The 26,868-nt window shown below is 32.8% G+C and overlaps 5 protein-coding genes across 5 annotated transcripts; 2 read left to right on the top strand and 3 right to left on the bottom strand.

Annotated features, from left to right (window-relative positions):
* Positions 1-6: 6 nt before the first annotated feature.
* Positions 7-3,743, top strand: LOC129888665 (uncharacterized). Its single transcript, XM_055963617.1, has 3 exons — positions 7-516; positions 3,141-3,158; positions 3,243-3,743. The coding sequence occupies exons 1-3, from the start codon at positions 189-191 to the stop codon at positions 3,431-3,433; spliced, it is 537 nt and encodes a 178-aa protein (XP_055819592.1). The 5' UTR covers positions 7-188; the 3' UTR covers positions 3,434-3,743.
* Positions 3,744-5,029: 1,286 nt separating this feature from the next.
* On the bottom strand, positions 5,030-7,304 carry LOC129888664 (probable WRKY transcription factor 53). Its single transcript, XM_055963616.1, has 3 exons — positions 6,740-7,304; positions 6,124-6,252; positions 5,030-5,969 (listed from the first exon to the last, which is right to left on the bottom strand). Exons 1-3 carry the CDS (start codon positions 7,066-7,068, stop codon positions 5,345-5,347), a joined length of 1,083 nt encoding a protein of 360 aa, XP_055819591.1. The 5' UTR covers positions 7,069-7,304; the 3' UTR covers positions 5,030-5,344.
* A 6,192-nt stretch (positions 7,305-13,496) lies between these two features.
* On the bottom strand, positions 13,497-16,412 carry LOC129889671 (probable WRKY transcription factor 53). The gene is made up of 4 exons (XM_055965076.1): positions 16,093-16,412; positions 15,134-15,244; positions 14,469-14,789; positions 13,497-13,819 (listed from the first exon to the last, which is right to left on the bottom strand). Exons 1-4 carry the CDS (start codon positions 16,410-16,412, stop codon positions 13,696-13,698), a joined length of 876 nt encoding a protein of 291 aa, XP_055821051.1. The 3' UTR covers positions 13,497-13,695.
* A 2,403-nt stretch (positions 16,413-18,815) lies between these two features.
* On the top strand, positions 18,816-19,860 carry LOC129888663 (uncharacterized). Its single transcript, XM_055963615.1, has one exon. The coding sequence runs from the start codon at positions 18,843-18,845 to the stop codon at positions 19,707-19,709; it is 867 nt and encodes a 288-aa protein (XP_055819590.1). The 5' UTR covers positions 18,816-18,842; the 3' UTR covers positions 19,710-19,860.
* Positions 19,861-23,384: 3,524 nt separating this feature from the next.
* On the bottom strand, positions 23,385-24,936 carry LOC129890299 (ethylene-responsive transcription factor ERF061). The gene has a single exon (XM_055965871.1). The coding sequence runs from the start codon at positions 24,673-24,675 to the stop codon at positions 23,641-23,643; it is 1,035 nt and encodes a 344-aa protein (XP_055821846.1). The 5' UTR covers positions 24,676-24,936; the 3' UTR covers positions 23,385-23,640.
* Between the last annotated feature and the right edge of the window lie 1,932 nt (positions 24,937-26,868).

Here is a 26,868-nt window from a genome sequence, read left to right as displayed (position 1 = left end):
TTCCTCTCTTTTTTTTCCCAAGGCTCTTGGGCCATCTTTAAATGAGTAGATTAGCCAAACTATGAATTGGTTCACAATAGTCCAGCAAAGCCTATATTCAACTCCTCTAACTCTATCATTTACTTATGGTTGAGCCTTCATGATCTCTTCTCAACACACTCTAAAAAGAAGAAGCCATTGATGCAAAAATGCTGAACTGTTTACACCCTGTTTGGAAGAACCCCATCATTCTTGCTTCCTCTGCTTCTCCATTATTTCACAATTTGAGAAATACCAAACAGCTCAACTATGGGGAAAAAACAAGACTTTACAGCAAAAGATCAAGAATTGTGTGTGGATTTCTTCCAGTTGACCCATGGGCACCAAATGTGGACTCACAGAGCATAGCTTCACAGCTATTTGCTTTTTCTCTGTTCCCTTATGTGGGTTTTTTGTACTTCATCACCAAATCCAAGACTGCCCCAAAACTTACACTTTTTGGGTTCTATTTCTTGCTTGCTTTTGTGGGTGCCACTAGTAAGTCCCTTCAACACTTTCTTGTTTATATATATAAAATATATTTGTTGTTTCTGTTGTTCTATTGTTCCTATGCTCCTCCATTTTTCAACTGCTGCCAAACAAATCCCAATTTTAGAAATACTACCAAACAACTCAACTGTGGTGAAAGTAGAAAACTTTATACTACTTTTGTTTTAATTTGTTTGTATAGTTTTGACTTACCACGGATATTATGAAAGTAAAGAAACTTTTGAATTTTGTAGTCTTAGACTAAAAATATGTAGAAGGTATGAAAATGTCATTTAATCTTGTAGTTTTAAATGTAAAGTTGAAATTAAAGATCTTTTTGAAACCAACTAAAAAGGAAAGTAAGACAAATAAATTGAAACAAAGAGAGTATTAATTATGCTAGTTTTAATAGATTACTAATTCTCTTTCTACCCAGCAACCAAACAACCCCTTAAGAGTATTCAGCATATTGTGTCTGTTTGGAAGAACCATATTGTTCTTGGTTCCTGTTTTCCCATTTTTCAACTGTTCCCAACCAAATCCCAATTTTAGAAATGTGGTGAAAGTAGAAAACTTTATATTAAAAGATCAAGAATTGTGTGGATTTTTGCTTGTTGATCCATGGGCACCAAATGTTGACTCACAGAGCCTAGCTTCACAGCTCTTTGCTTTTTCTCTTTTCCCTTATGTGGGTTTTTTGTACTTCGTCACCAAATCCAAGACTGCTCCTAAGCTTACACTTTTTGGGTTCTGCTTCTTGCTTGCTTTTATGGGTGCCACTAGTAAGTCCCTTCTTGTTTCCCTTGTTATATTGTTTAGAGTATTAATTGTGTTGTGTCAAGAGACGGAGCCGACATTTGAACTTTATAGGTTCTAAATTCTAGGATAGTGACATCAAGTGTTAGTAATTGGCTTTGAAATTTAATTATTATACATATTTAGTAAAATTGTTAATAGAAATTTAGAGTTTGAACTAAATCTACTAGTTTCGGCTGAATCAGTATATCAGCTTCTAGCTCGGTCCCTGTATGTGTCGGTTCATTAGACTGGACAAAGTTTCAGATTCATATGGCAGTATGGTAGCTTCTCAGCTCTTTGCTTTATCTCTTTCCCTTATTTGTATTTTTGTACTTCAACACCAAATCCAAGTCTGTCCAAAAGCTAACACTTTTTGGGTTCTAGTTCTTTCTTGCTTTTGTGGGTGCCACTAGTAAGTCCCTTCAACATTATCTTTATATATATGTTGTTTCTCTTGTTCTACCCTTTAGAGTATTCATCATATTGTGTCTATTTGGAAGAATCCCCTTATTCTTGATTCCTCTGCTTCCCCTCTTCTTCACTGTTTCTAAACAAGTCCCAATTTGAGAAACACCAAACAACTAAACCATGGTGAATGTAGAAAACATTATAGAAGAAGAGAAAGCATTGTGTGTGGATTTTTGCCTGTTGATCCATGGGTACCAAATGTTAACTCACAGATTATAGCTTCACAGCTTTTAAGGCTTAACCTTGTCCATAGATGCACCTAAAGGGACTAGGAAACTAAGGCAGTTGTTACCCATTATCTCTTGCTCGAAGAGAGAGAGAATTGCCTAAATCTTGTTTGCTATATTCAACCAGAAAGCTTGTGTCTTCCCCACAATATCTCAAGGTAGGAAAGCTTTCATTTCACTCTTATTTATACGTTCTTGTCATTTACTTTTACAATTAATTAACTAAACAGTTGTATAAATAGGGTAGTACATCATTTACCTGACATTTACTTGTGCAATTCTATTTCCATTTGATCTATGAAAGTAGAGGTGTATGTTTATCTCTGATGAGATATATTGATATGTTTTCATATCTTAAAGTTATACTTCTAACTATTGTCTCATCTCTTATTTCTTCTCATAAATGACTTTCTTTTATTTCCTGGATAAATCAAAGAATCTTCTTTATGTGCACTTAGGGCTGTTCGGAGTTATAAAGGCTTAAAGCATGTAAACAGATTCCTTCTCTGGTTTTACAGAGAATATGTATGGACGTAATTACTTTTCTATGTTCAACTAGTATTATTTTTGGTATTTTTATCATATTACTACTTCCGTAATTCTCATTCTTAGTTTCTATTACTACTTGCTGTCTCTTATGCCTCCACTTTCTTACTATCCTGCTGTTGTTACTGCTTATGTCTTCATACATGTTGTGTTTTTGCTTTCTTTGAGCCAAGAGTCTATCGGAAATAGCCTCTCTACCTGCTAAGGTAGGAGTAAGGTCTGCATACACTCTACCCTCCCCAGATCCCACTTGTGAGACTATACTGAGTATGTTGTTTCTAGGTTCAAATTTGATGAGAGCAATCATTGAAATATTTGCCTTGCATAGGTACTGGGCTCAATGTGCTTTGACCAATTCATGCTTAATGTTATGCATTTCATTGATGCTTTAACAATCTCATCCTAGAGCTTTGCCTACTTAGATAAAAGTAGTAGTTGTGCGTAAATTTTGTCCTCATACTCCTCTGCTTATGTTTTACATATTTACCTCATATTCTTCTTCAAAAATTACATCTTTATACAGGTAATATCATTTTTAAATCCATTTGATGTGTTTTGACATTGTGTTCTTTCTGTTTCACCTCTTTTGTGCAGTTCCTGCAGGAATTTACGGTAACTTCCTCTCTCAGCAAAGAATCTATTGATTGTGCAAGTCTAACTTAAAACTGTAACTCTAACTGACATGCTTTGGGACAGCGAAGGTGCATTATGGAACTTCTCTGTCCAACGTGGATTGGTTGCATGGAGGAGCTGAGTCACTGCTCACTTTAACCAACTTATTCATTGTGTTGGGGCTAAGGGAAGCTATTAGGAAAGCTGAGAATCCTGAAGAAATCAAAACCAACGATGTCTCCAGAATTAAAGAAGAGGAGAAGTCATCAATCTAATTGACATGTATCTATCATACCTTGTTGTTTCTAGACATCAGTATATCAGCGGTTCAAAGAAAAATGTTGTTTTTCTTCTGGTTTCTCTAGGTATTTGTTGTTACTGACGTGCTGCTCCAGACACTTTCTTCCTTTGTATTTTCACTGCAAGCATAGCTTCAACGATCCCATCTTGATGCATCATTAGAGAAAAAATGTTGTATAGATTGCATCAATCGATGTTATGAACAGTCAATGAAGCACGTAGTTAATCACCATCTTCTCTAGCTCTCATGTATTTGCTGATTATATGATCTGTTGGAATTCATTATACTAGTAGTTGTACTTCGATTATAGTATTATTTTTATTGTAGTCATTGTTCCCTTTTTTCATAATGCTATGTCATGTTGTCTTTAGTATTTTGTCATGGCTTCTCCACTTCCATTATTTCTTTTCCCGAACTACTTTGATATGCTTCTTCTTGAGCCAAGGGTCTATCGGAAACAACCTCTCGACCTTCCAAGGTAGGGGTAAGGTCTGCGTACACACTACCCTCCCCAAATCCACTTGTGGGATTACAATGAGTATGTTGTTGTTGTATTTAAAAGGTGAACCTGGCCCCATAGCTGCCTGTAGTTTGATAGAATTCATTCATGAATGTTTAATAGACTTTTGCAAGAATATGCTTGAATTTCACTCAGCAACTTATCTCAAATGACTGGAAGTTCAGCCGTTGAAACATAGTACACCATTGATACAAATATAATAGCTAGAGATAATCTAAGGCTAGTTTGTTGTTAATTTATGCAATCATATACATATCTATACTTATTCCTAAAGGAGGGATTGTCAACCTCAACAAAGTAACCCGGTGATAATATCCATACTGTTTATTATTCTTTATTGTCCTTTTCAAGAGTATTAGCTTGGGTTCATGAGAAAAAGTTGGGGTTATCAAATGAGAAGCTTGGATCTAGCTCCAAATGGCCGGTCTAGTGAAAACTAGCCAATGATTGGAGAACTTGTTGTGGAAGTGTTGGCTGAGAATATGTCGGTGAGATCTGATTCTGAGTGGTGCAAGTTATGAACCTTTCCAAAATCATTCATCTGGCAGCTGCTTGAGACTGGGAAGTAGTTTGATTCAAGGGTCGTAGGAGAGGAAGGACGGTGAATAGCCGCTACCTATCACATTGCCATCAACATGGGAAATCTGGAAATGTCGATTTTCGTCTATCAAACCAGAGAATGTTGAAGTAAAGCAGAAAGAACATGCTGTTTCATTCTTGTCCAAGTCATTAGTATTGCCTCTCAGGTTTGCTCTCAAGTTCATCAATACTTGATTTGAACATTACCCTGTTTGATCATTGTCTTGTTTCTTTAATTCTTGTTTCTCTGGCGATGTTGGATTTATTGCAGAATAAGTAGTTTGATGACAGTTATGGCAACCCCTGTATATTTAAGAGGTCCTATGTTATAGAGAGGTTTGACTTTATACTATCAAATCATTTAGAAATCAATTACAGGTAAGTTTTTTAATCAAGTGTGAGTTTAAATCCTAAAAGGAATTTGACAGCTCGAACTATGGTTTCGCATTTTTTTTCTTCATCTACTTATGATAGTAAGGAAAGATAAACTCAACATAGTTGTCTGTAGTTTAATACAATTCTTGAATGTTCAATAACTAAGAATATTCTTTTATTTTTCTCAGCAGCTTGATGTCAAATGACTGGAAGTTTCAGCCCTTGACACAGTAGACTATTGGTACAAGTACCATAGCTAGTTTCTAATCCGTGGCTAATTTGTTGTTAATTTTTACAATCATATCTATACTAATTCCTAAAGGAGGGATCATCGACCTCAACAAAGTAACTTGGTGATAACATCCAAACTCTCTGTCTTTATTGTTCTTTTTCAAGGGTATTACCATAGGTTCATGAGAAAAATTTGGGGTTATCGAATGGGAAGTTTGGATCTAGCTCCAAATGGTCAAGTGAAAAATCTCCCACAATTGGAGAACTCGTTGTGGAAGTGTTGGCTGAGAATATATCGGTGAGGTCTGATTCCGAATGGTGCAAGTTATGAACCATTCCGTAACCATTCATCTGGCAGCTGCTTGAGACTGAAAAGTAGTTTGATTCAGGGGTCGTAGGAGAGACAAAAGACGGTGAATAGCCGCTACCTATCAGATTGTCATCAACATGGGAAATCTGGAAATGCTGATTATCATCTGTCAAACCAGAAGAAAATGTTGGAGGAAAGGAGAAATGACATGCTGCTGGCTCATTCTTGTCCAAGTCATTAGTATTGACTCTCAGGTTTGCTCTCAAATTCATCAACACTTGGTTTGAGTATTGCTGCCCTGTTTGATAAACGGCTTGGTTCTTGAATTCTTGTTTCTCTGGCGATGTTGGTTGTGGTGCAGAATAAGTAGCGTGATGACAATTATGGGAGCCTCGGTATGTGATATCGAATACAGTTGGATCATCATCTGACCTCTGCACTTGTTTTGTTGCCCAACAGTTTTGCATGTGACGATACGTGCATCTGTAGTAGCTTCTGCAAAACAACATGAAACTTGGTATCAGAACATAGAACTCTGTTGTTCAACTGATTTAAGATTGAACCATAGTTGATCGATCGATTGAAAAGTTCGTTTTTCGTTTTTATGAGTTTATAACTTTTATGCAGATTAATGAAATTGAATTATTACCTAGGATATCTAGCTCCTAGAATATCCTTCTGTCCGTACTTTCTCCAGCTATATCCATCATCAGTAGGACCTTCAAATCCGCTTTCCGCACTGACTTTGACTTGTTCAGTCCATGTGGGCTGTGATTTTCTGCAATATCCATCAAGAACCAGGTTAGTTAACCTATGAAAATCAACTACTTAAACTTTCTCCTTTTCTCAGGTTCAGGGTTGAGAATTCAGGATTCATTTTATAGGGTAGTATTTGATTTGACACGGATATTTTTTTAAAAAAAAAGACTTTTTGGCACATATCGTAAGTAATACCATAGATCTTGTGGTTTTAAACATGTCATGACATTATTATAGCTATAAGCGTGTAATTAAGGATAAAATGAGAACTTTTCTCTCCCTCCATTTTAATTATTTCTTTGAATAACTTAGCTCCTAACCAGCTACCAAACGCCCTTAGATCTTGTGGATTTAAACATGTTACGACATTTTTATAGCTTTAAGAGCATGTTATAAAGGGTAAACCGAGAAGTTTGAAGTATGTTATTAAGGGTAAAACGAAAAGTTTGAAGTTAAGGAATTTCTAAATATAGAGTGTCATTTTTAACGGAATTTGATTTTTCTACCTTTTCTTTGAAATGTTAATGAGCTCTTGATGATCTTGGAAACTTCTTTTCTTGTCATCACTCTTAGGACTTCCATCAACGGATACCGAAGATTCGATTGCTCCACATGTTGGCGGCAGAGACGGAGGGGATTGGACTGTTGAGCCACCCCAGTTGAGAATCAACAGAGAGTGCTCATAAGAAGAAAGAATCTTCTGAAGAAGCAATTCTTGATTCTCAGAAGTGGAAGCTGCAGAGTGGAAGTGTTCTCTAAGTTGCTTTGTGTGTTGAATCCCTTGTGTCAGCTCATTTATGAGTGTCTTGTATTCCCAGTTGGATGCACAATCCATTTTGAAAGATGGGATCGGAAAAGAAAAGGGGGAGCTATTCTGAAGTCTAGAAAGACGTTCGATTGGTGTAATACACTTGACACGATGTGAACCTACTTATGAGCGAAATATCATCAACGAGCAAGTTACTTCGAATAAAACTAGCACAATCTGGGGATGTGGAAAATGTTTTTTTTTTTTGTGGGATCTTAGAATCTTGATGAGTTTTGTGAATTTTGATGAAGTTGGATGAATGAAAGATTTGAATTTAAAAGGGAAGGATTTATAGTGAAACAAAAAAGGCATGTGGAAAAAAATGGAGAGTTTGAAAGTTGACTGATGAAAACGAGTTATTCTAAGGTGGACTGGTCTTTGGTCATAATAATAACAAAGTCCAATTGTTGAGTGCTGACCAATTCAAAACTTCAATAGTCTCACTCATCTCCAAATACTCATACATCTCGAGTTGAAGTATTTGAGTATACAATCATTTTTATTAGGAGCTTTTTACTTTTTAATATGGAATTTAACCCTTTCATCTTTAATTAGATATTTCAAATTCAAGTTTTGAGCACGGAGTAATATTTATTATTAGAAAGTGCTTTATTTTTTAATATAGAATTTCTTGGTGTAAATGTAAATTAATTAATCGAGCTTCAATGAAGATATTGAACACGGATAAAAATAAAAGATGAAAAAAAAGAGAATATAAGGTTTATAAAAGAGTTTAACTTATATATAGTAATGGTAAAAAATTACTATACTACTACAGCATATTCGATGTAATCCCAAAGTACTAAATTCGATATAATCCCAAAGTACTAAAGTAATAATTATGAAAAAAAATAATAAAATAGTTCAGATATATAAATATATTCTCTTACCTCATCTCCACCAGTCACTCTTTGCATAATCCTGTAGAAATAGATAAAAGTCCATTGGCTGACCAAGTCAGACCTCCAAATATGCTCCACAAAAATTCTTGTCATGCAAAATTAGATGAGATGTTAGATTTAAGATTTTAACATTGTGCGTTTAACTTTAAATGGTTTAGCGTTGAACTTGTACTCTCTTTATTACTCTAATTTTAATAATAATTTACACATAAATCTATATTTCATGTCAAAAATATTGAATTCTTAAAAATCGACATTAACAAGTTGCATCCATTTCTGTATATAACTCATTAAAGACGATAGAATTTTCTAGAAATATGTTCTCTATTTATATAACTCAAACTCTAACTAGAGGCCTCCCACAATTAAGCAATGGGATACTATAATTTCATCTGAATCCAATGCTTTCAATGTGGAGCATGAATTTATATGTAAAAAATTATTAAAATTATAATAAACAATAAATATGAAGTCGTAATTTTAAAAATACAACATAGTAATACTAAAAACTATAAAACTAATAATTCATAGAATCTAATTTTTGTATCTGCTTGTGTTATCACTAAACCTTAATTAATTAATATGCATACATTATTACGTGGCATTCCATTCGTAACTCTATAAATCTAGATACAAAAAATTAAAGTCCAATGGCTGACCAATTCAAATCTCCATATATATATATATATATACCACATATAATGAAGGGGCACCATTGACACCCTTCATCAAAACTTTATACTATGTTATATATAAAATTATATAAAGTGTATAGATTTTTTTTTAAAAAAATTATATATATGTATTAAATTTTAAATATTCTTAACGCGGAATTTCTAATTTTACCATTTTATATATATATATATATATATATATATATATATATATATATAAAACATTAATGATTGAGTTATAAGAAAATATAGCTCTTTTTGTAATCACCTCTAAGTCAAAGATCGAGGATAAGAATTGTTATCTTTTGAGTAGACAAAACAAATAAAACTTTGATTCTTCAAAGTTCAAACATTTCATTCCGGCGTCTTAATTTCTTAATTTCTGATAAATATTTATGTGCATCAAATATTTATAATTTTATATCAAATTAATAGATGCATTTTAATTTTTTAATTTTTTAAGTTAAGAATTTATCGAAAATAATTTATTTATTTCATATAAGATAAAAGTAGAATTTGCATATACTCTATTCTTTCCGAACCTCATCATATTATTGTTGTTAAATTCTAACCGTTAATTGTGATTAATTGATTCATAGTTTTACTTTATTAAATACCTTAATTAACTACGATAAATTAAATTGATTTGATCTAAACATTTTGTACAAATAGATACTTAACGTTCATTCTTTTAATTCTTTTTTTGGGGTGGGGTGGGGGTGGGGTGTGAAATGAGACAAATTGTACAAATATTAGTAGGTCATTATTGTAGTAATTTTAGTTATCGTTTTATCATGTTATCGATGAACTTTTATTATAGAAAATTATCTTTAATTACTTTATAAGTAATTGGATTGCATAAATTGTTTTTAAATCATCTGTCCATAGAACAACTCATGCTTTTGTCGAAACAAAGAAAGAGGCATCACCTGATGCTTTTTTTAATTTTATGCATCGTCAGTGTACGAAAAAATATTTTCACAATTATTATTACCAAAATATAGGAATTGGTTACAAAATTATTCAAATCAAATTCATCGTTAAATAGAATTAATATTAATTTTAATTTTTTATCATTTAGCGATATAAACTGTTCGTCACTTTTAACTAATTAACAAGTTTGATTTTGTCAAAGTATAGAAAGAACGAAACGTGTAAAATGCCTGTTTTATATTTATTTATTTTTTCCTTTTTTCCTTTCTAGAAAAGATTGTACTTCTAGATGTCCAACTAGCTAATATAGTGCATTTATATAATTTATGTACCAACATTACTAAAAAAGAATATTGAAATTAGTGACGGGCAAATGCTCGATTTTAATAGTAAAATTCGTCATCAATTATATTTAGCACGAATTATCAAACAATTTTGTTAACTGCTACCTATTTTGTTGAGAGATTAGCGATAAAATTCGTTTCTATTAGATTTTTTGTAGTATAGTGATGTAAATATAATTTCTTTTTCCTTAATTGTTTACCAAATAAAGACAAGTTGAAAAATCAACAATTTTTATATTGGATTTGTTGTTGTTGGTATTGTCTAATTTTTCACTTTCTAATTTCAAGAACTTGCACTTTCAAAAGATAAAAACAGAAATGAGAATGTTAAGATGTGTGTGGGCATAAAGTAATAAGATTAGGAATGAAGAAATTCGAGATGACTCGAGATTAAACTTTCTAGTAGACAAAATGAGAAAAGTGAGACTAAGATGATTCAGACAAGTGAAAAGGAAATGCACATATGCCCCAGTGAATAGGTGTGAGGTGTTAGCCATGGTGAGCCTGAAAAGAGGTAGAGGTAAATTGAATAAGTATTGAGAAGATGCAATTAGATAAGATATAACATTTTTGTAACTTACTGAGGACATAACTTTAAATAAAATGGTATGTAGGACGAGATGGTCGTATAGTGTTTCTATCAAATTTTTTATTACTATTCCTCTATTATCTCATTCTTCGATTGCAATGGTACTTGCTACTTGCTTTGTTTCAATTTTCATATTATTTGTTGTGCTAGTGTTCTTCTCTCCGGTATTTTTACCATGACTTCTTAATTATTATACTCCCTTCTCTCAAATTCTTTCATATGTTTTATTTGAGCCTAGAGTATATCAGAAATAACCTCTCGATATGCATAATGTAGGAATAAGGTCCACATATACGCAATTACCATCTCTAAACCTCACTTGTGATCTTGCATTATGTTATATGTATATTATTGTTGTCGCTTTTGATATATAGCTCAACTCATTTAATCGTCAAGTGCAGGAATTGCTGTCAAAAGGGAGGGAGAGTCTCACTCCGTGTTCAACGCCTGCTTGACTAGCTCAAAAGGAAGCAACTGGAGTGTGTAGATAACGAATCAAAAAAAAAAAGAAGGTTGGCTTTTCGCCGTGCTCCTTTTTTTTCAGTTATAGGGCGGAGAGAGGGTTCGATTAACTACTATACATTGTGTACTTTTGATACATACTCTTTTAATTATTTTATTTTGGATCCGACTTAAAAGTAATGTATTTTTTTATTACAACTCTTTAATTTTAATTTTTTTCACATGACATATTTAAAAATCACAAGATTAATTTTTTTTTGAAAATATAACACAAATGTTTAATTAAAGATCATAATTTTTTTTTTTAAAAAAACTTTGTACCGAATTAAATCAGACCAAAAAAAATTGAAAAAGGGAGGAACATTTGTCTTTGAAAAAAAATAGATTCAATTCATTACAAATTTTTAAACATAAAAGGACCATTTCGGTCAGTTTCCCAAGCGCGGCAATCTTCCCTTTTCCTTTTTTCTTAAATCTTCCCTCTCTTTTTTTATCATCACTTAAGCTCTTACCTTCCCCAATTCCTTCATCTTTTTTTCCAGTGCTTCTTTGATTATGCCTTGAAATTGTAAGTTCCTTCTTCTCTAGTTTCAGCTAAATCTAGTTTTTCTATGTTTTGATTTTCATGCTTCGCTTTGATTTCCATATTTCGCTGTAAGTTTTTTTTTTTTGTTGATTCAATTTATTCCAAAGTAGTCATAATTTGGGGATTTGAGAAGCTTTTGCTTCTGTTTATGGAGATTTATCTGTAGTATATACGATCGCAATTGAAATCCGGAGTGGAAGTAGTTAAACTCAAGTGATCTGAGTATTAGTTGTTAACTTTTCGATCAGTGCTTCTTTGATTATGCCTTGAAATTGTAAGTTCCTTATTCTCTAGTTTCAGCTATATCTAGGTTTTTGTGTATTGATTTGCATGTTTCGCTTAGATTTCCACATTTCACTGTTTTTTTTATTCAATTTATTTCAAAGTAGTAAAAATTTGTGGATTTAAGAAGCTTTTGCTTTTGTTTATGGAGATATATACAAGTGCAATTGAAATGTGGAAGTAGTTAAACTTAAGTGATCTGAGTATTAGTTGTCAACTTTTCAATCCGTGATGCTTTGTTTATGCGTTGAAATTGTAAGTGCCTCATTCTCTAGTTTCAGCTATATCTAGGTTTTAGTATATTGATTTGCATGTTTCGCTTTGATTTCCACGTTTCACTATATTTTAATTTTTGATTCAATTTGTTTCAAAGTAGTTATAAGTTGGGGATTTAAGAAGCTTTGCTTTTGTTTGTGGAGATTTAGCTGTAGTATATACAATCACAATTGAAATCCGGAGTGGAAGTAGTTAAACTTAAGTGATCGGAGTATTAGTTGTCAACTTTTCGATCAGTGCTTCTTTGATTATGCCTTGAAATTGTAAGTTCCTTATTCTCTAGTTTCAGCTATATCTAGGTTTTAGTGTATTGATTTGCATGTTTCGCTTTGATTTCCACATTTCACTGTATTTTTTTTTATTCAATTTATTTCAAAGTAGTAAAAATTTGTGGATTTAAGAAGCTTTTGCTTTTGTTTATGGAGATTTATACAACCACAATTGAAATCCGGAGTGGAAGTAGTTAAACTTAAGTGATCTGAGTATTAGTTGTCAACTTTTCAATCCGTGATGCTTTGTTTATGCCTTGAAATTGTAAGTTCCTTATTCTCTAGTTTCAGCTATATCTAGGTGTTTGTGTTTTGATTTGCATGTTTCGCTTTGATTCCACATTTCACTGTTTTTTTAATTCAATTTGTTTCAAATTAGTTATAATTTGGGGATTTAAGAAGCTTTTGCTTCTGTTTATGGAGAATTATACAATCGCAATTGAAATCCGTAACTTGTGTGCCACACTTAATTATAAGTGGGAGGCTTTTGGGGCAGGCTAGACAATCACTTTCTCATTTTGTTTGCGCTCTCCTTAGTACTGGTGCGTTTATAACCAAGCTAGTAAATTATCCATGGGATTGCGATAGGATTATTGCGGATGTGGACCTTAAGTTGAACGAAGACATGTCCGATAATAGCGTAGCCCAAAAGAATTGGGTTGCTTATGATTGTACAAACATAAGCCCATCCTATATAAAATTCATGAATATTTAGTAACTTTTTGCAAGAATATCCTTGAATTTCACTCAGTAGCTTGATGTCAAATTACCAGAACTTCACCCCTTGAAATACACTAGACTATTGGTAGTTTGGTACTAATATCATAGCTAGTTTCTAATCTGCAGCCAGCTAGTTTTATTGCTAAAATTTGCAATCATGTCTATAATAATTCCTAAAGGAGGGATCATCAACCTCGATAGAGTAACTTGGTGATGAGATCCAAACTATTTGTCCTTATCATCCTTTTAGGGAGTATTAGCTTCGGTCTGGGGATGTAGCTTTGTCCAAATGGAAAAATCAGGTCTAGCTCCAGATAATCTAGCAAACTCACCACCAATTGAAGAACTTGTTGTGGAAGTGTTAGCAGAGAGTGTATCAGTGCGGTCTGAGTCTGAATGGTGCAAGTTGAGAAATATTCCAATATCACTGAGGTATGATTCTGAATGGTCTAAGTTGTGAACTATTCCAAGACTATTCATCTGGCAGCTAGAGACTGGGAAGTAGTTTGATTCAGGGGTTGTAGGAGAGACAAACGATGCTGAATATCCACCTACTATCAGGCTGTGATGGCTGGCTTCTTTCTTTTGTGATGTTGCTTGTAGTGCAGTATTAGTAGCTAGGTGACAAGATGGGAGCCTTTGTATATGATATTCAATGTAGTAGGATCATCATCTGACATTTGCACTTCTTTTGTTGCTCTACAATTTTGTATGTTGAGATATGTGCATATGTAGTAGCTTCTGCAAAACATATGTAAATATGGTATCAGAACATAGGATTCCGTTTTCTAAAGTTCCCAGAAAAGTTTACTGTTGTTTTCTTAATGAACGCTGCCATGTATTTATAATGCAGAATGACCAAAAAGGGATAAGAACTTTTGAAATTTAAAGTTGAAAAGTATATAGCATGATCATGTTAGTGCATTTTATATTAAGTACTGAAATTAAACGAACCTTAATAGAGCAGAACATATGTAAAGAGAACATAACAATACTTTAACTGATTTAAAATCACACCATAGTTGGTTGATTGGTTGAAAGGTTTGATTTTCCTTTTACTCCCTTTCTTCCAATTTATGAGACCTTATTTTCTTTTTAATTTGTTCCAAAAAGAATGATCTCTTCCCAAATTTGAAAAATAATGAACTTAAATTTTCCATTTTACCGTTAATAGCAAGTTTGTATAGCCACACACATGCTCTGCATATTTAACACCACAAGTTTTAGAAGCCTTTTTAGCCACAAAAATAATCATGTCATGTCTAAGACTTGTCATGTTTTAAAGCTTCGTTTTTATTTAACCTCGATGGCCAGTCAAACAGTGCACAAACTATACTGGAATTTTTTAAAATTTATGACTTTTACCAGGGTAGTGATATTGACTTATTACCTGGGATATTTAGCTCCAAGAATATCTTTCTGTCCGTACTTTCTCCAGCTATATCCACCATCTATAGGACCTTCAAATGAATCAAATCCACCCTCACCACTGACAAAATATGGTGAATAGTCACCATCTATCAGGCTGTGATGGTTGGCTTGTTTCTCTGGTGATGTTGCTTGTAGTGTAGAGTTAGTAATTTGGTGACACTGACAAGTATGGTAGCCTATGTATGTGATCTCAACTACAGTAGGATCAACATCAGACCTTTGCATTTGTTTTGTTGCCCAACAGTTTTCAATGAAACGAGACTTACATCTGTAGTAGCCTCTGTAAAGATATGTAAACTTGGCATCAATACATATGACTCTTGTTGTATGCTGTTGTTTTCCTAATAGATGTACATATAAAGCAGCTGAACCACTAAGAGAGGATATGAACTTGTGAAATTTAAAGCTTAGAAGTACATAGCATGATTTTAGTTGGTGCATTTATATTTAGTATCAAAACTAAATGAATCTGAATACAGCAGAACGTATTAAAGTATTCTCATAACAAACCTCCACTGATTTAGGATTGAATCATAGTTGATTGATTGAAAAGTTCGATTTTCCTTCCAAGTAATTTTTATGAATTTATGATTTTTATGCAGGGTAGTGAAATTGGCTTATTACCTTGGAAAGTTAGCTCCAGGAATGTCTTTCTGTCCGTACTTTCTCCAGCAATATCCATCATCCAGAGCACTTTCAACTCCACTCACAATTCTGCGTCTTTCTTGTGATTTTCTGCTGACACCCATCAAAACCAGGTAACTTTACCTAGAAAAATAATTTGATACTTTTCTGTTTCATCTTATATAGCAACGTTACATTGGACTGCAGTTAAAAGAAAGAAAGGACTCTCCAAAATTGTTGCCGCACTTGTATTGAATCCTTTAAAAATATACTATTTTTGGAGAATCCGGCACGCATTCTTTGGAATTTTTGAAGAATCTGAGCACCATAGATTTTTAACACATCGTCAAATTTTAGGAAAACAGTCATTATCTGTAATACTAGCATTTCGCTATATATAACAAGCAAATTTTCTTTGAAACCGATATTTTAATATATATTTTACCTATCACCAACAACCATCATTGTAACATTTCACTCTTTACTATCTAATAACAACCTTATTCAAATATCTATGCATTTATTATTTTCTAATAACTAAAAAGCGATCTATTTGATGTAACATTTAAATCTCATCCGTGGACCAACCAAATGACCCCTGAGAGTAAAATGAGAAACTTAAGGTTAAAGGGTTATTTTGTATAGTAATGCGTCGTTCTCTTTTGAAAAGACCAACAGGAAAAAAGTGTCATAAAATACTCATTTCATCCATTTTTATTTGTTTAATATTAATTTGGCATACCACTCAAAGGAGCAATACATAGAATGACAATTTTACTACATATCACCCTTTGAATATAATGAATTCAAGCTTTGAGAAATGATTATAGTTGATAATAAAGTTAAATTAGGCATTAGATGATAAATTATCTCCGAATTTTGTAAACTGGACAGCTAAAGGTAGACATGTTTTTAGTATAGTAGACATGTAAAGTTGGACGGAAGGAGTATAAAATTACCTTCTTTTTGAAATATGTATGAGCTTCTGATGATCTTCGAAACTCCTTTTCTTGTCATCACTCCTAGGATTTCCATCACCAGATACCATTAATTCGATTGCACCAGCTGCCGGAAGGGATTGGACTGGTGAGCCAGTCCATTTGAGAATTAACAGAGATTGCTCAAAAGAAGAAAGAATCTTCTGCAGAAGCAAATTCGGAAACGCTTCAGAAGTGGAAGCTACAGAGCTCAGGTAAGTTCTAAGCTGCTTAGTGTGTTCCATGCCTTGAGTTAGTTCATTGATGAGTGAGTAGTAATCCCAGGTAAAAACACCACCCATGTTAAAGACAAGGGGGATAACTATCTTTAAGCCCCAAAACAACTTTTAGCGTAGTAGCTTAACTCTTTCTTACTAGCTCTGTTTTTCAGTTTTCTTGATTGATGTTAATACTCCTGAACTGAAGTTGCACACTAAGTGGAGTGAACTTAGATTAAACAGAATTATAGGCAGCGTTTAGACACGATGTGAACTTACTTGGAAAATTTATGATGAGCAATTGGTCAGATTAGTATTGGTGTTGTCGACAGTGAGTGAGGGAAGCAGAAACTGCAAAAGTGAAGGCTTTAGAATAATTTCTCTGCGTGTTTAGACGTGGAAATTAATGAGATAACAATTGTTGTATGTATTTTGTGGGTATGTAATATGTTACAATATGTCCACATACAAATACTATATACTATGCATTCAAATTACATTTTATAAGTTATTGTTCTTCTTCCACTTCGAGTTTCAATCTTAAATCCCAACCAAAATTAACTGTAAATCTTTACCAAACTACCTCAAAATTAACTTATGAATTACAAAGAATATTTCAAATCATTTATAACAACATCCAATCTAAACAAATAACAATTTCGTAAAATCTAAATTTCAAATTGGTTCTGAAGCTTTTTAATAACTGTCTATGAAGTTTTTCATGCAGTTTATAATTTGTAAAATGATTTTCAAATTAGTTTCGAATTATCCAGTATAAGTAGCTTTTAAACACTAATCACTGAAAAATACTTTTTACCTACCCTACCACCTACTGACGACTGTTCTATAGGGCCCAAAAAGAAACTACAGTGACCTTGAATGAGCTAAAAATGTTACACTAGAGTAATTTCTCTGCATATGGAACACGCTTATCTGGAAGGTGCAAAAAAGGTGGAAGAAGACTTATGGTCTATGACACATATTGCTATTTTTTTTAAAAAAAGATTGAATTTACGCAGAAGTTTTATATTGCGTGTAAAGTACTTCTAATAAGGCAATTTAGTATCTCCACCTGGACTTTGAATCAGAGATACTTATCGCTATATTATAATCCTTGTCGTTATATTGTTATTTAATTATGCTGAGGACAAAATTGCTCTAATATGAAAGTATTGGTGATTTCCTATATTGATTACTCATTAGGACATTAAACTATAGAACTGGAAGGTAGAAATCACCTAGATGCTCAAAATCAACACTTTGATAAGAAAACATATTCGAATCTAGGTGTTTTCTTGATTGATGCCGAGTGAAATTGCATAATTTTATCATTTTTTTGGTTGCTCATTTTGCTTTAGTAGTTAGATAATTTATTTTTAGACTAGACTAATTTAAATTTATATCACCAAAATATTTTATGAGAAAAGAACACTTGTATTCTAAAAAGGAAAAGTATTTATCCTTAAATGTCTCATTACTTTCATACCTTTTTTAATTTTAAAATGACATAAATTTATTTTAAAATTTGTGCGCTGATGTCAGCACCCACCCTATATAATACTGATAAGGTATCAATATACAAACGGAGTATCACTGAGGATTAAGCTCAACCCTTTATGACACCAATATAGTATCAATATATCGACGGAGTATCACAAAGAATATATTTTTTACTAATTTAAAGTTTAATAAATAAGATTGTAATTTTAATAATTTTTTTTAATTGTTTTATTTTTATTTCTTAAAAAAAACGCAATCTTATATAATACCGATAGGGTATCAATATATCGATAAAGTATTACAGAGACTTAAGATCAATCTTATATGATGCCGATATAGTATTAATATACCGATGGAGTATCACAAAGGAATAATTCATAGCAGTAATACTGACGTTATGCATGAAATAAGAAATGAGAAAGTGGGTAAGAGAATAAATAGTTTGGGCCATAGATTTATTAAAAAATAAATAATTTAGATTGATTCAAATTTAGATAAATAATTTCACAATTAAATTTATTTTGCATAAATTTTCTATATTTTATTTTGAAAAAGCCTTACTTATCAAAAGCAATTTCTTCCCATGATTTGAACTGGAACGAGCCCAAGTGGCAAAGTTGAAACTAAATAGATTTCGAGAAACTCAATATAATTCTTATTTTATAATTTTCATTTTTTTTCTCCAAAAGAATTTATTTAAAATGCTTACTTTTACTTTGGTACGTGAATTTACTTGTGGTGAGATAATAATTCTTGAATTTTTTATGAAATAAAATAATTTCAATTTTAATGGTATAACGTAGAATATATTGGATTAAACTTAAATTAAATTTCTAACTAAAACTAATTATTAGCGGGTGATTTCAGTTCCAGCCACGTGTTGGTAGTAACCGAGTTGCCCGTTGCCCCATTAACCTCTCTTTCTACCCTACTCCGCTTGCCCGAACTGCCCGTCACCCCACCCTATGTATATCGAATTCAATTATCCTGATTAAACAATTTTAACTTTTCACTATGGCGAAACTCTCCGTCGCTGTCCTTTTCCTCTTCTTCACCCTCTCAATTGCTCGTACTCCATTAACTCAGCCGGAAAATGACGTCACGCACCTCAAACTTCCTTCGGAAAATGACGTTATCCTCCCTGAACTTCCTCATACTCTACCGGAATCGGATGATTCTGCGGTTAATGTTAACATCCCTAGTAAGTCCGATCACGAAGATACTCGTTCCGTCCATTCAGTGCCGTTGACCTTAGTCAGATTCCGGCCGATCAACCGTCGATTCAGGTTTCGTTCTAGTCTACCGTTCCGCCTATGTCACCACCTGAAGCCGGGATCACAGCGTCAGATCCCTTTTGGTAATGATATGATACTGCCTTCTAAGAGAAACATTGACTTCGATAAGTTTGTCTATCGTATTGGAGTGCGTCAGATTCCATCGGATCGGTTCAGTTTCCGCCGCCACCAGTACAATGATAAGAAGATCTGGAAGTTTCTATACGATCGCGAGAAGTTTGGGGGAATGAAATTGAAGGATCAATTACCTCACCACCACCATCACCATGACGATAACGAAGACAATGATCACGAACAGAGGATGATATCGAAGTTGCAAATCAATCTCGAGAATCAAGGTAATTTTGATGAAATTAAATCAAAAAATGAAAATCAATTCCATGCTCATCATGTTAATGATGTGGCTGACGAAAGATCAAAGCTTTATGCGAAGCACTATGAAATGAAATTGAGGAATCGTTTTCATTATAACAATGGTGAAGAAGAAGAAAAAGCTAAGGAAGAGAATAAGTGGCATAAGAGGGAAAAGAAGAAAGGTGGATTCATGAGAGGTATTCGTAAGTTCTTGCATCAGTACTTCGATTGAAGCATCTTTGCTCTGATATGCTTCATATTTGCCTTTTGTGTTGTTGTGTAAAAGAACTATAGAAGTATCTATTCGTCTTTGTTTTGATGTTGCTGTAAAATATTTGCATCCATGTGAGATGTAATAGAAATATAATAGTAGTAATTTATTACACTATACTATATCATATACGTTTTGGAATATGTTGCCATATGATTGTACTAGACATTTGTAAATCTTGGCTTATACAGAATAACTTTTAATTTAAAAGGTTGTCTTGTGTACAAAGCATCTCATATTAGCAGAGCATCTCATATTAGGAGGGTCGGAGAACGGCCACACCAAGGGGTGTGATGTTGCATGGCTCGAACCCGTAACTTGTAAGTCGCTTATCAATTTACTGGGATAAAATTCATAATCTTAGGATACCAACGGTAATCATTATGCTTGGGTTGACATTCCATTAGAATGATCACCTTTGTTTCTTTCCTGTTCTCCCGTGTGCTACAATATCTGGTATTAGTTAAATAACTCCTACTATTGAATCGGAATCTCTCAAGGAAAGCAATGAACTTGTTGATGCACCAAATGCCATGCCCTGATCTGCTCTTGGGATAGGAGAGAATGATTGGCATGAACGAAGTAGGGCAGAAGAGGCGATTGAGATATCCTTTTAAAGGATATATTTTGTCTGCTTTCCGTGCCTTGATCTGTCTAATTCTTAGAAAACTTGATTAAACTACTTGAATAAAGTAAGATAGATAATTGTAGTTGATGACTAGCTTTGTGAACAATGATCATTTGTGCACCCTGTATCAACCAATGCAGCCAATCAAAATATAGGCCTCATATTTATGATATATACATATGTATGTGTATATTTTTTTGAGGTTATTGGGGGCACGTGACCCTCGCTACTCTAGGGGTAGGTCTGCCTCTGTCTTGGGTGCGATGAAGATTGATATTGGAGAGACAAATCCCAGAGAAAGTAGCAGTCTTGAGACCATGTATAAAACCCAGTCTGCACCTTTTAACCCCACAGAGCCTTAATATTGATACTAAGATTTGAACTATATTGGTTCCTACAACGACTCTAGTTAATATACGATAATAATTATGTTCATATTAGGAACGGATGCAACGTTAAGTTACCAGTTCATCTGAACCCAGTTCTTTCAAACATAAATTCATGTGTAAAAATTTATTAATATTGCAATAAAGAATTGATAACTTTTAAAATATATTGGGTTCAATGTTAAGGATCTTAAAGACTGAATTTATATAGCCTAATTCTTGGATCCACCTCTACTCACCGTCAAAAATTTATAGATGTTTTGGATACCACTACTCAGCTATACACAATGCTAAAAGTTAGCAAATAGCCCATATGAGTGTACCAGTCCATTTTGGAAGTCCAACACAAGGTCCAAGAGACCAATCTAGAGAAGGTTAGATGCTTAATTGTCCAATCCGTTTAACTCCTCTTTTTATCAGTCTTGGAAGTTGTCTTTCAGAGTAAAAAGTTTTTTGTCAGAAACTCGAAATTTGTTCTTGGTTGAGAAGTGGTTTGAGAAATACTGAAAATGATGCCTCGTGAATATCTTTAAGTGTACCTTCTACTGCTTATTCTATTCCTTTTTATTTCACCAAGTTTTTAGTCGAGGAGAGGAGATTTTGCAACCATTACATCTAAGTAATGTACAATACACAAAATTTTCCTTGTAGTTTTGCTATGTATTTTATACAACATCAAGAAGACTTTCAACAAGGATAAAGGTTGGGCACATTTATCTACAAAGATAGTTCTTAAATTGTTAGTGTCGTAAAAAATATGCCCCAGTTGATCCAATGGACTTAAGGATTTGTCTTTGGGCTATGGCACATTGGCCCAGATGCATGTCTGTCATGTTAACTTGTGTGTTATCTTTCTGTATAATAACATGCTACTTCTCTCTCGTTCTCCGATGTGATAGTTGTTAGCATTTAGCATGTACCCCTTTTTCTAAAGTTTGTCAGCTCTTTTCGGTATATATTATGGATGTACTTCTGCCACGAAGAGCTAGTTAAGTTGATAACGTTTGTGCATGTAGTATAGATGAAACTAGACATATAATTGGCATATTCAGAGAGTAACATTATCAAACAATGACTAGTCTAAGAAGTAAGGATGCCCCAAAAAGGTGTTTGAGTTGCTGTTATATTATATGTCAGACAACTTTATACTGAGGCATCCCCATCACCTACTCAGCACTTGGTGGATCACATTGTTCCACAACCGGAATTGGGACCATTTCTTTCATTCTTTTTCCTTTTTTTTTTGGGGGGGGGGGGGGATTTCTTCACTATAAGTCAGAGAAATACCACGGGATATTTGCTACATTCCACCAACATAGTCGTGGGTATGTATCTTATGTTGATCGAATTCGTATATGGATATTAGATATGGTATGGATCACATAAATTTTAGGATTAGGGGTATGGATTAGTTTGTGGATATGAGTGTCGGGATACGACCAATATATGTATATTAAAATATATAAAATAATTAAGTTATTTAAAAATTTAATTATTTATTCACATCCCATGTCGTGTTGACACGGGTGTCGCAGGAATTGTGAAGTGTCCAAGCTACTTAGATTCTATCAACCCAGACTTGAAGAGATGTTACGAAAAATCACCTAGTATTTGAAGCTGATAGGTCTTTTCTTCTCAGAACAAAAATTATGCATCTCCAAAAAGAAGAGGATAATGAGTAGGTGACCATGAAAACAAGACACGGGACCACCAACACTTGTTAAAGAGCTCTGCTTTTTCACATGTTGCATTTTCAATTCTCACATTGCTTTCTGCATCAGAAATATGCACCATATGGTAATTCAAAAGATGTGGCATTGTTCTTCATCACACTTATTTCCCAAGAAAATCTTCATCCTTCACAATTTCAAAAAAAAAAAAAAACTTCATCCTTCAGCAAAACAATCTTTCCTAAAATTAGTAACCTGCAGGAAGGCAGATAACTTTATACAGTAGGTTAAATTGCGCTGATGGCATAAAATTTCATTTTACTGTCTGGAGGATATCAGTCAAATAACCTTTTACAGTAGGCTAAATTGCGCTGATGGCATAAAATTTCATTTTACTGTCTGGAGGATATCAGTCAAATCCATATCGAGAAATGGGACTCGAACATAATATAAAATGATAAATACTTATCCAGACCATGTGTTTATACCAAATTAATTCAATATACCATGGTTAAGTGACTTAATGGAGTGAAATATGCATTACTTAATCATGGTTAAGTGATAGTAGTATATATTTGGAACACATATTATGTATCTATTAATTTGGACTAAATATCCTCGTGTGAGTATGTTTTACCGAATAGAATAATATATATATACAAATGTTGTGTTTAACTTACCTCAACTAATTTGAGATGGAAAATATCATTGATTGATTGATGATATGATGACTTTCTCTTTATGAAAGATCATTTCTCTCCAAGCTAATAATAAGGAAATCTACAATATGGTTTAAAAGATGCTAACTTTATGAGTACTAGAATTAGGCGAAATCCTTCATATTTGATACAAAAAATGGGAATGACCATCTTATAAAATCTATGTTCATCCCATAGATAAAAAGTCAGAAACAAGAGACTGATACTTGTTAAACTAAACAAAAGAAATCATATAACTAAATAACTACACATCTTCAAAATAAAAATGGTCTCTACTAAATCTCAAGAAGAGATTCTAAAAATAACTCCAGAACCACTTTTAACCTATAGGTCAAAAATTCAAGTCATGTGGAGGGTAAGCAGGGGTGGATCTACAGCTGAAGTTACGGGTTTGGTAAAATTCAATAGTTTTTGCTCAGCAAAAAGGGATTGTAATCTGAATTCATCAACTTAAAATTTTGAATCCGCCTTTGTAAGTCGGAATGACTTCTAGTTGGCCAGGACTGCCCATATCAACTCTGGATCAAAAGAAGGCATTGTTGCTAAGGAATAACCTTCGAACTCCATTTCCAGCATCGGCCTTTCGAATTGATTTGGGATGCTAGTGACATGGCAGTTATCATTCTCCATGGGGCAGTCACCAAGAACAGAGTAAGGTGAATTCTCACTATTCAAGAATCCATCATCAGAACTACTTTGTGAAATCACATCACTATGACTCCAACTTTCACTACCAACCAAAGAAGAAGAACAAGATGATGAATCGAAATCCATATTTTTTGCTACTTTTTTCTCACTTTCAAGAATTTTCTTTGCACCCTTTTTAGCTCTCTCCTTTTTAACCTTCTGGCATATAGCTTGTATCTTTGCATCCACAGAATTCTTCAAAGCATTCATCTTTTCACTATCTCCAAATCCCAACTCACTCGGATCACGTAGATTTGGAAAGTTCAATCGTGCATATTCCCCGCGAAGTTTATAGGCTGCTCTGTCATAAGCATAAGCTGCAGCCTCAGCATTGTCATAAGTTCCTAGCCAAACTCTCATTCTCTTCTGAGGAAGTCTTATTTCAGCCACCCATTTTCCCCAATACCTCTGTCTCACTCCTCTATATAACTTTTTCTTGTTTGGACTAACATATCTTTGTGAATATAAGGAATCTTGAAGTGGGGTTTGTGTGGAAGTTGTTGGAATTGTGACATTTGCTATATTCTGTTCCCAAATTTTTTCTGAATATAAAGATTCATGAAGTGGGGTTTGTGTGGAAATTGTTGGAATTGTGACATTTGTTCTGTTCTGTTCCCAAAATTTTTGGAGCCAATCCTTTTGTCTGAGGTAGACTGAAGAACCTAGTGGTTCAAGAACAGAACTAGTAGTAGTCATTTGATTTTTTGGTTCTTGGCAATGAGAAAATATTGAGTCTAAAGTGTTGGTACTACTTGTTAATAGGATTTGAGATAAAGAAGATCTAATTTGAGCATCCTCATCATTTGTGTAAGACATGTTTTCTTGAATTCTGCTCATATTTTCTTGATTTCCTCAAGAAATTAAAAAATTCCCAAGAGAGAAGGAAAAAGAGAAAACACAAAAAGGAAAAAAGGGTACTAAAAAATTGCCCCTTTTCTTGAGATTTATAATACACTGATCCAAGAAAATATGAGGGTCAGTTGAAGTTGAAGAATTGGTTCTTGATGATTGGCTTATATGAGCAAAAGAATTGGAAATTTAGGGGCAGTTGGGATTTGGGAAAAAATGTTTGTGTTTGATATCTATGGTGTGTATGAAAGTTTGGTATCCTCTTTGCTGTATTTATAGCTGCAGAATAACTTTTTGTTTTCAAAAGTCCAACATTCATGATTTACCTTTTCACTTTTTAGCTCTTTTGACAATCTCTAAATTACACATGCAATAACTAAAAGAAGAGTAATTTCCCTGAACAGTCACTCATGGAAAATTACTTATTAATATTACTTTTCTTTATTTTAGGATCATAATATCACTCGTTTTTTCATATTTTTTTTTCAAATATACTTGGCACAATAAATACATTTTTCTTTCTATTTCCTTTTTTAACTATTTTAAACCATCCATATTTTATAACTAATAAAAAAATTTACTTTTTCATATTGTTTAAAAAAAGTATTCTTTTTTTATTAAATGTCATATCATATTTTTAACCCTGTTTACTTCTAATAAATTTATTTTTATTTATTTGTTATATTAAAAGTAAAATTACATTTGTATTTATCTATTTGATCATATCAAAAGAATAATAAAAAAAAAAATTATTTTTACTTTTATTTATGGGAAGACATGTCACATTATTTCTATTTTAAACAATTTTTTTAACTATTTTAAATCATCCATATTTTATAACTAATAAAAATTTTCATATTGTAAAAAACAATTATTGTTATTAAATGTCATATCATATTTTTAACTCCGGTTATGTTTCATAAATTTTACTTTTATTTATTTATTATATTAAAAATAAAGTTGCATTTGTATTTATCTATTTTATCATATCAAGAGAATAATAGAAATGAATTTTATTCTTACTTATCAAAAATGGAAAATAGATAACTAAAAAGGGGGAATAATTTAGAATGAGTAGTTAATACTAAAAGTAAAAATATACTAAAAGTAAAAATAAAATTCTTTTTTATCATTCTCTTGATATGATAATATAGATAAATACATATGCAACTTTATTTTTAATAAAAGTAAATTGAGTTAAAAATATGATATATGACATTTTAATAACAATAAAATTCTTGTTTTTTTAACAATATGGAATAGTAATAAATTTTTATTAGTTATAAAATATGGATGGTTTAAAATTGTTAAAAAGGGGAATAGAAAGAAAAAACTTTTGGGCACACGGAAAAATGGAAGTGGGTGGAGGGTGCTTCTCAGCGTTCATCTAGACCGACAGCAAAAGGGAAAAGCGGATAAGACGCGGTATCGGGACTATATTTGTTGTGTCAAGTATATTTAGAGGAAAATACAAAAAGATGGATGATATTATGATCCTAAAACAAAGAAAAGTGATATTGGTAGGTAATTTCCCAAACATGGGTGACTATTTGGGGAAATTACTCCTAAAAGAATATAAGTTATATGTAGGTGTAAAATATACTAACATAATCAGGTTGTGTAAAAGGTATTATAGCAGGTTAAATACCATTGAAGGTATAAAAAGTTCATTTTGATAGTAAGAAGGGAAAATTAACCCAAAAATTGGATGGGATCAAGAGGTTGATTGGCATTGATGATCAGTGATAGATTTAGAAATTTATATAAAGGGATTTAAGAAGATACTACAATGTCATACTTAGGATTTGAACCTTATAAAAGGAGATTCAACAGATATAGTATAATAAAAAAAACTCATTTTTCCTCTATTTACACAACTGAAAGTTGAAACTCCTTAATCCTACCTAACTCTGCTCCTATTTGTTGGCGGTTGACTCAAGTGCCCCTGTAATGATTAATCTAGGACAACACTCGATTTATCTTTACTTGTTGTTAATCGAATGCTGAGGGTCGATCGAAAACAATATTTCTATCTCACAATAATTATTTTAAGATTTGCATACATTTTAACCTTTTGAAATCCCACTTGTGGTTTGTATTAGTTATGTTATTATTATAACACTGAATCAAATAATTCAATTTTATGAATTACATATTAAAGTAAAAATACATATTATTTTA

This window comes from Solanum dulcamara, chromosome 5 (assembly GCF_947179165.1).
Source record: "Solanum dulcamara chromosome 5, daSolDulc1.2, whole genome shotgun sequence".
Classification (NCBI taxonomy): Eukaryota; Viridiplantae; Streptophyta; class Magnoliopsida; order Solanales; family Solanaceae; genus Solanum; species Solanum dulcamara.
This window is presented reverse-complemented; position numbering and strand designations above follow the sequence as displayed.

Coding starts and splice junctions, on each gene's coding strand:
- LOC129888663 (XM_055963615.1), top strand. CDS start 18,843: ATGGCGAAACTCTCCGTCGCTGTCCTTTTCCTCTTCTTCACCCTCTCA.
- LOC129888664 (XM_055963616.1), bottom strand. CDS start 7,068: ATGGATTGTGCATCCAACTGGGAATACAAGACACTCATAAATGAGCTG. Junction 6,253..6,739: donor ATTAACATTTCAAAGAAAAG/GTAGAAAAATCA, acceptor TGGATATTGCAG/AAAATCACAGCCCACATGGA. Junction 5,970..6,123: donor CTAGGAGCTAGATATCCTAG/GTAATAATTCAA, acceptor GTTGTTTTGCAG/AAGCTACTACAGATGCACGT.
- LOC129888665 (XM_055963617.1), top strand. CDS start 189: ATGCTGAACTGTTTACACCCTGTTTGGAAGAACCCCATCATTCTTGCT.
- LOC129889671 (XM_055965076.1), bottom strand. CDS start 16,412: ATGGGTGGTGTTTTTACCTGGGATTACTACTCACTCATCAATGAACTA. Junction 14,790..15,133: donor CCTGGAGCTAACTTTCCAAG/GTAATAAGCCAA, acceptor ATATCTTTACAG/AGGCTACTACAGATGTAAGT. Junction 13,820..14,468: donor CTTGGAGCTAAATATCCCAG/GTAATAAGTCAA, acceptor TATGTTTTGCAG/AAGCTACTACATATGCACAT.
- LOC129890299 (XM_055965871.1), bottom strand. CDS start 24,675: ATGAGCAGAATTCAAGAAAACATGTCTTACACAAATGATGAGGATGCT.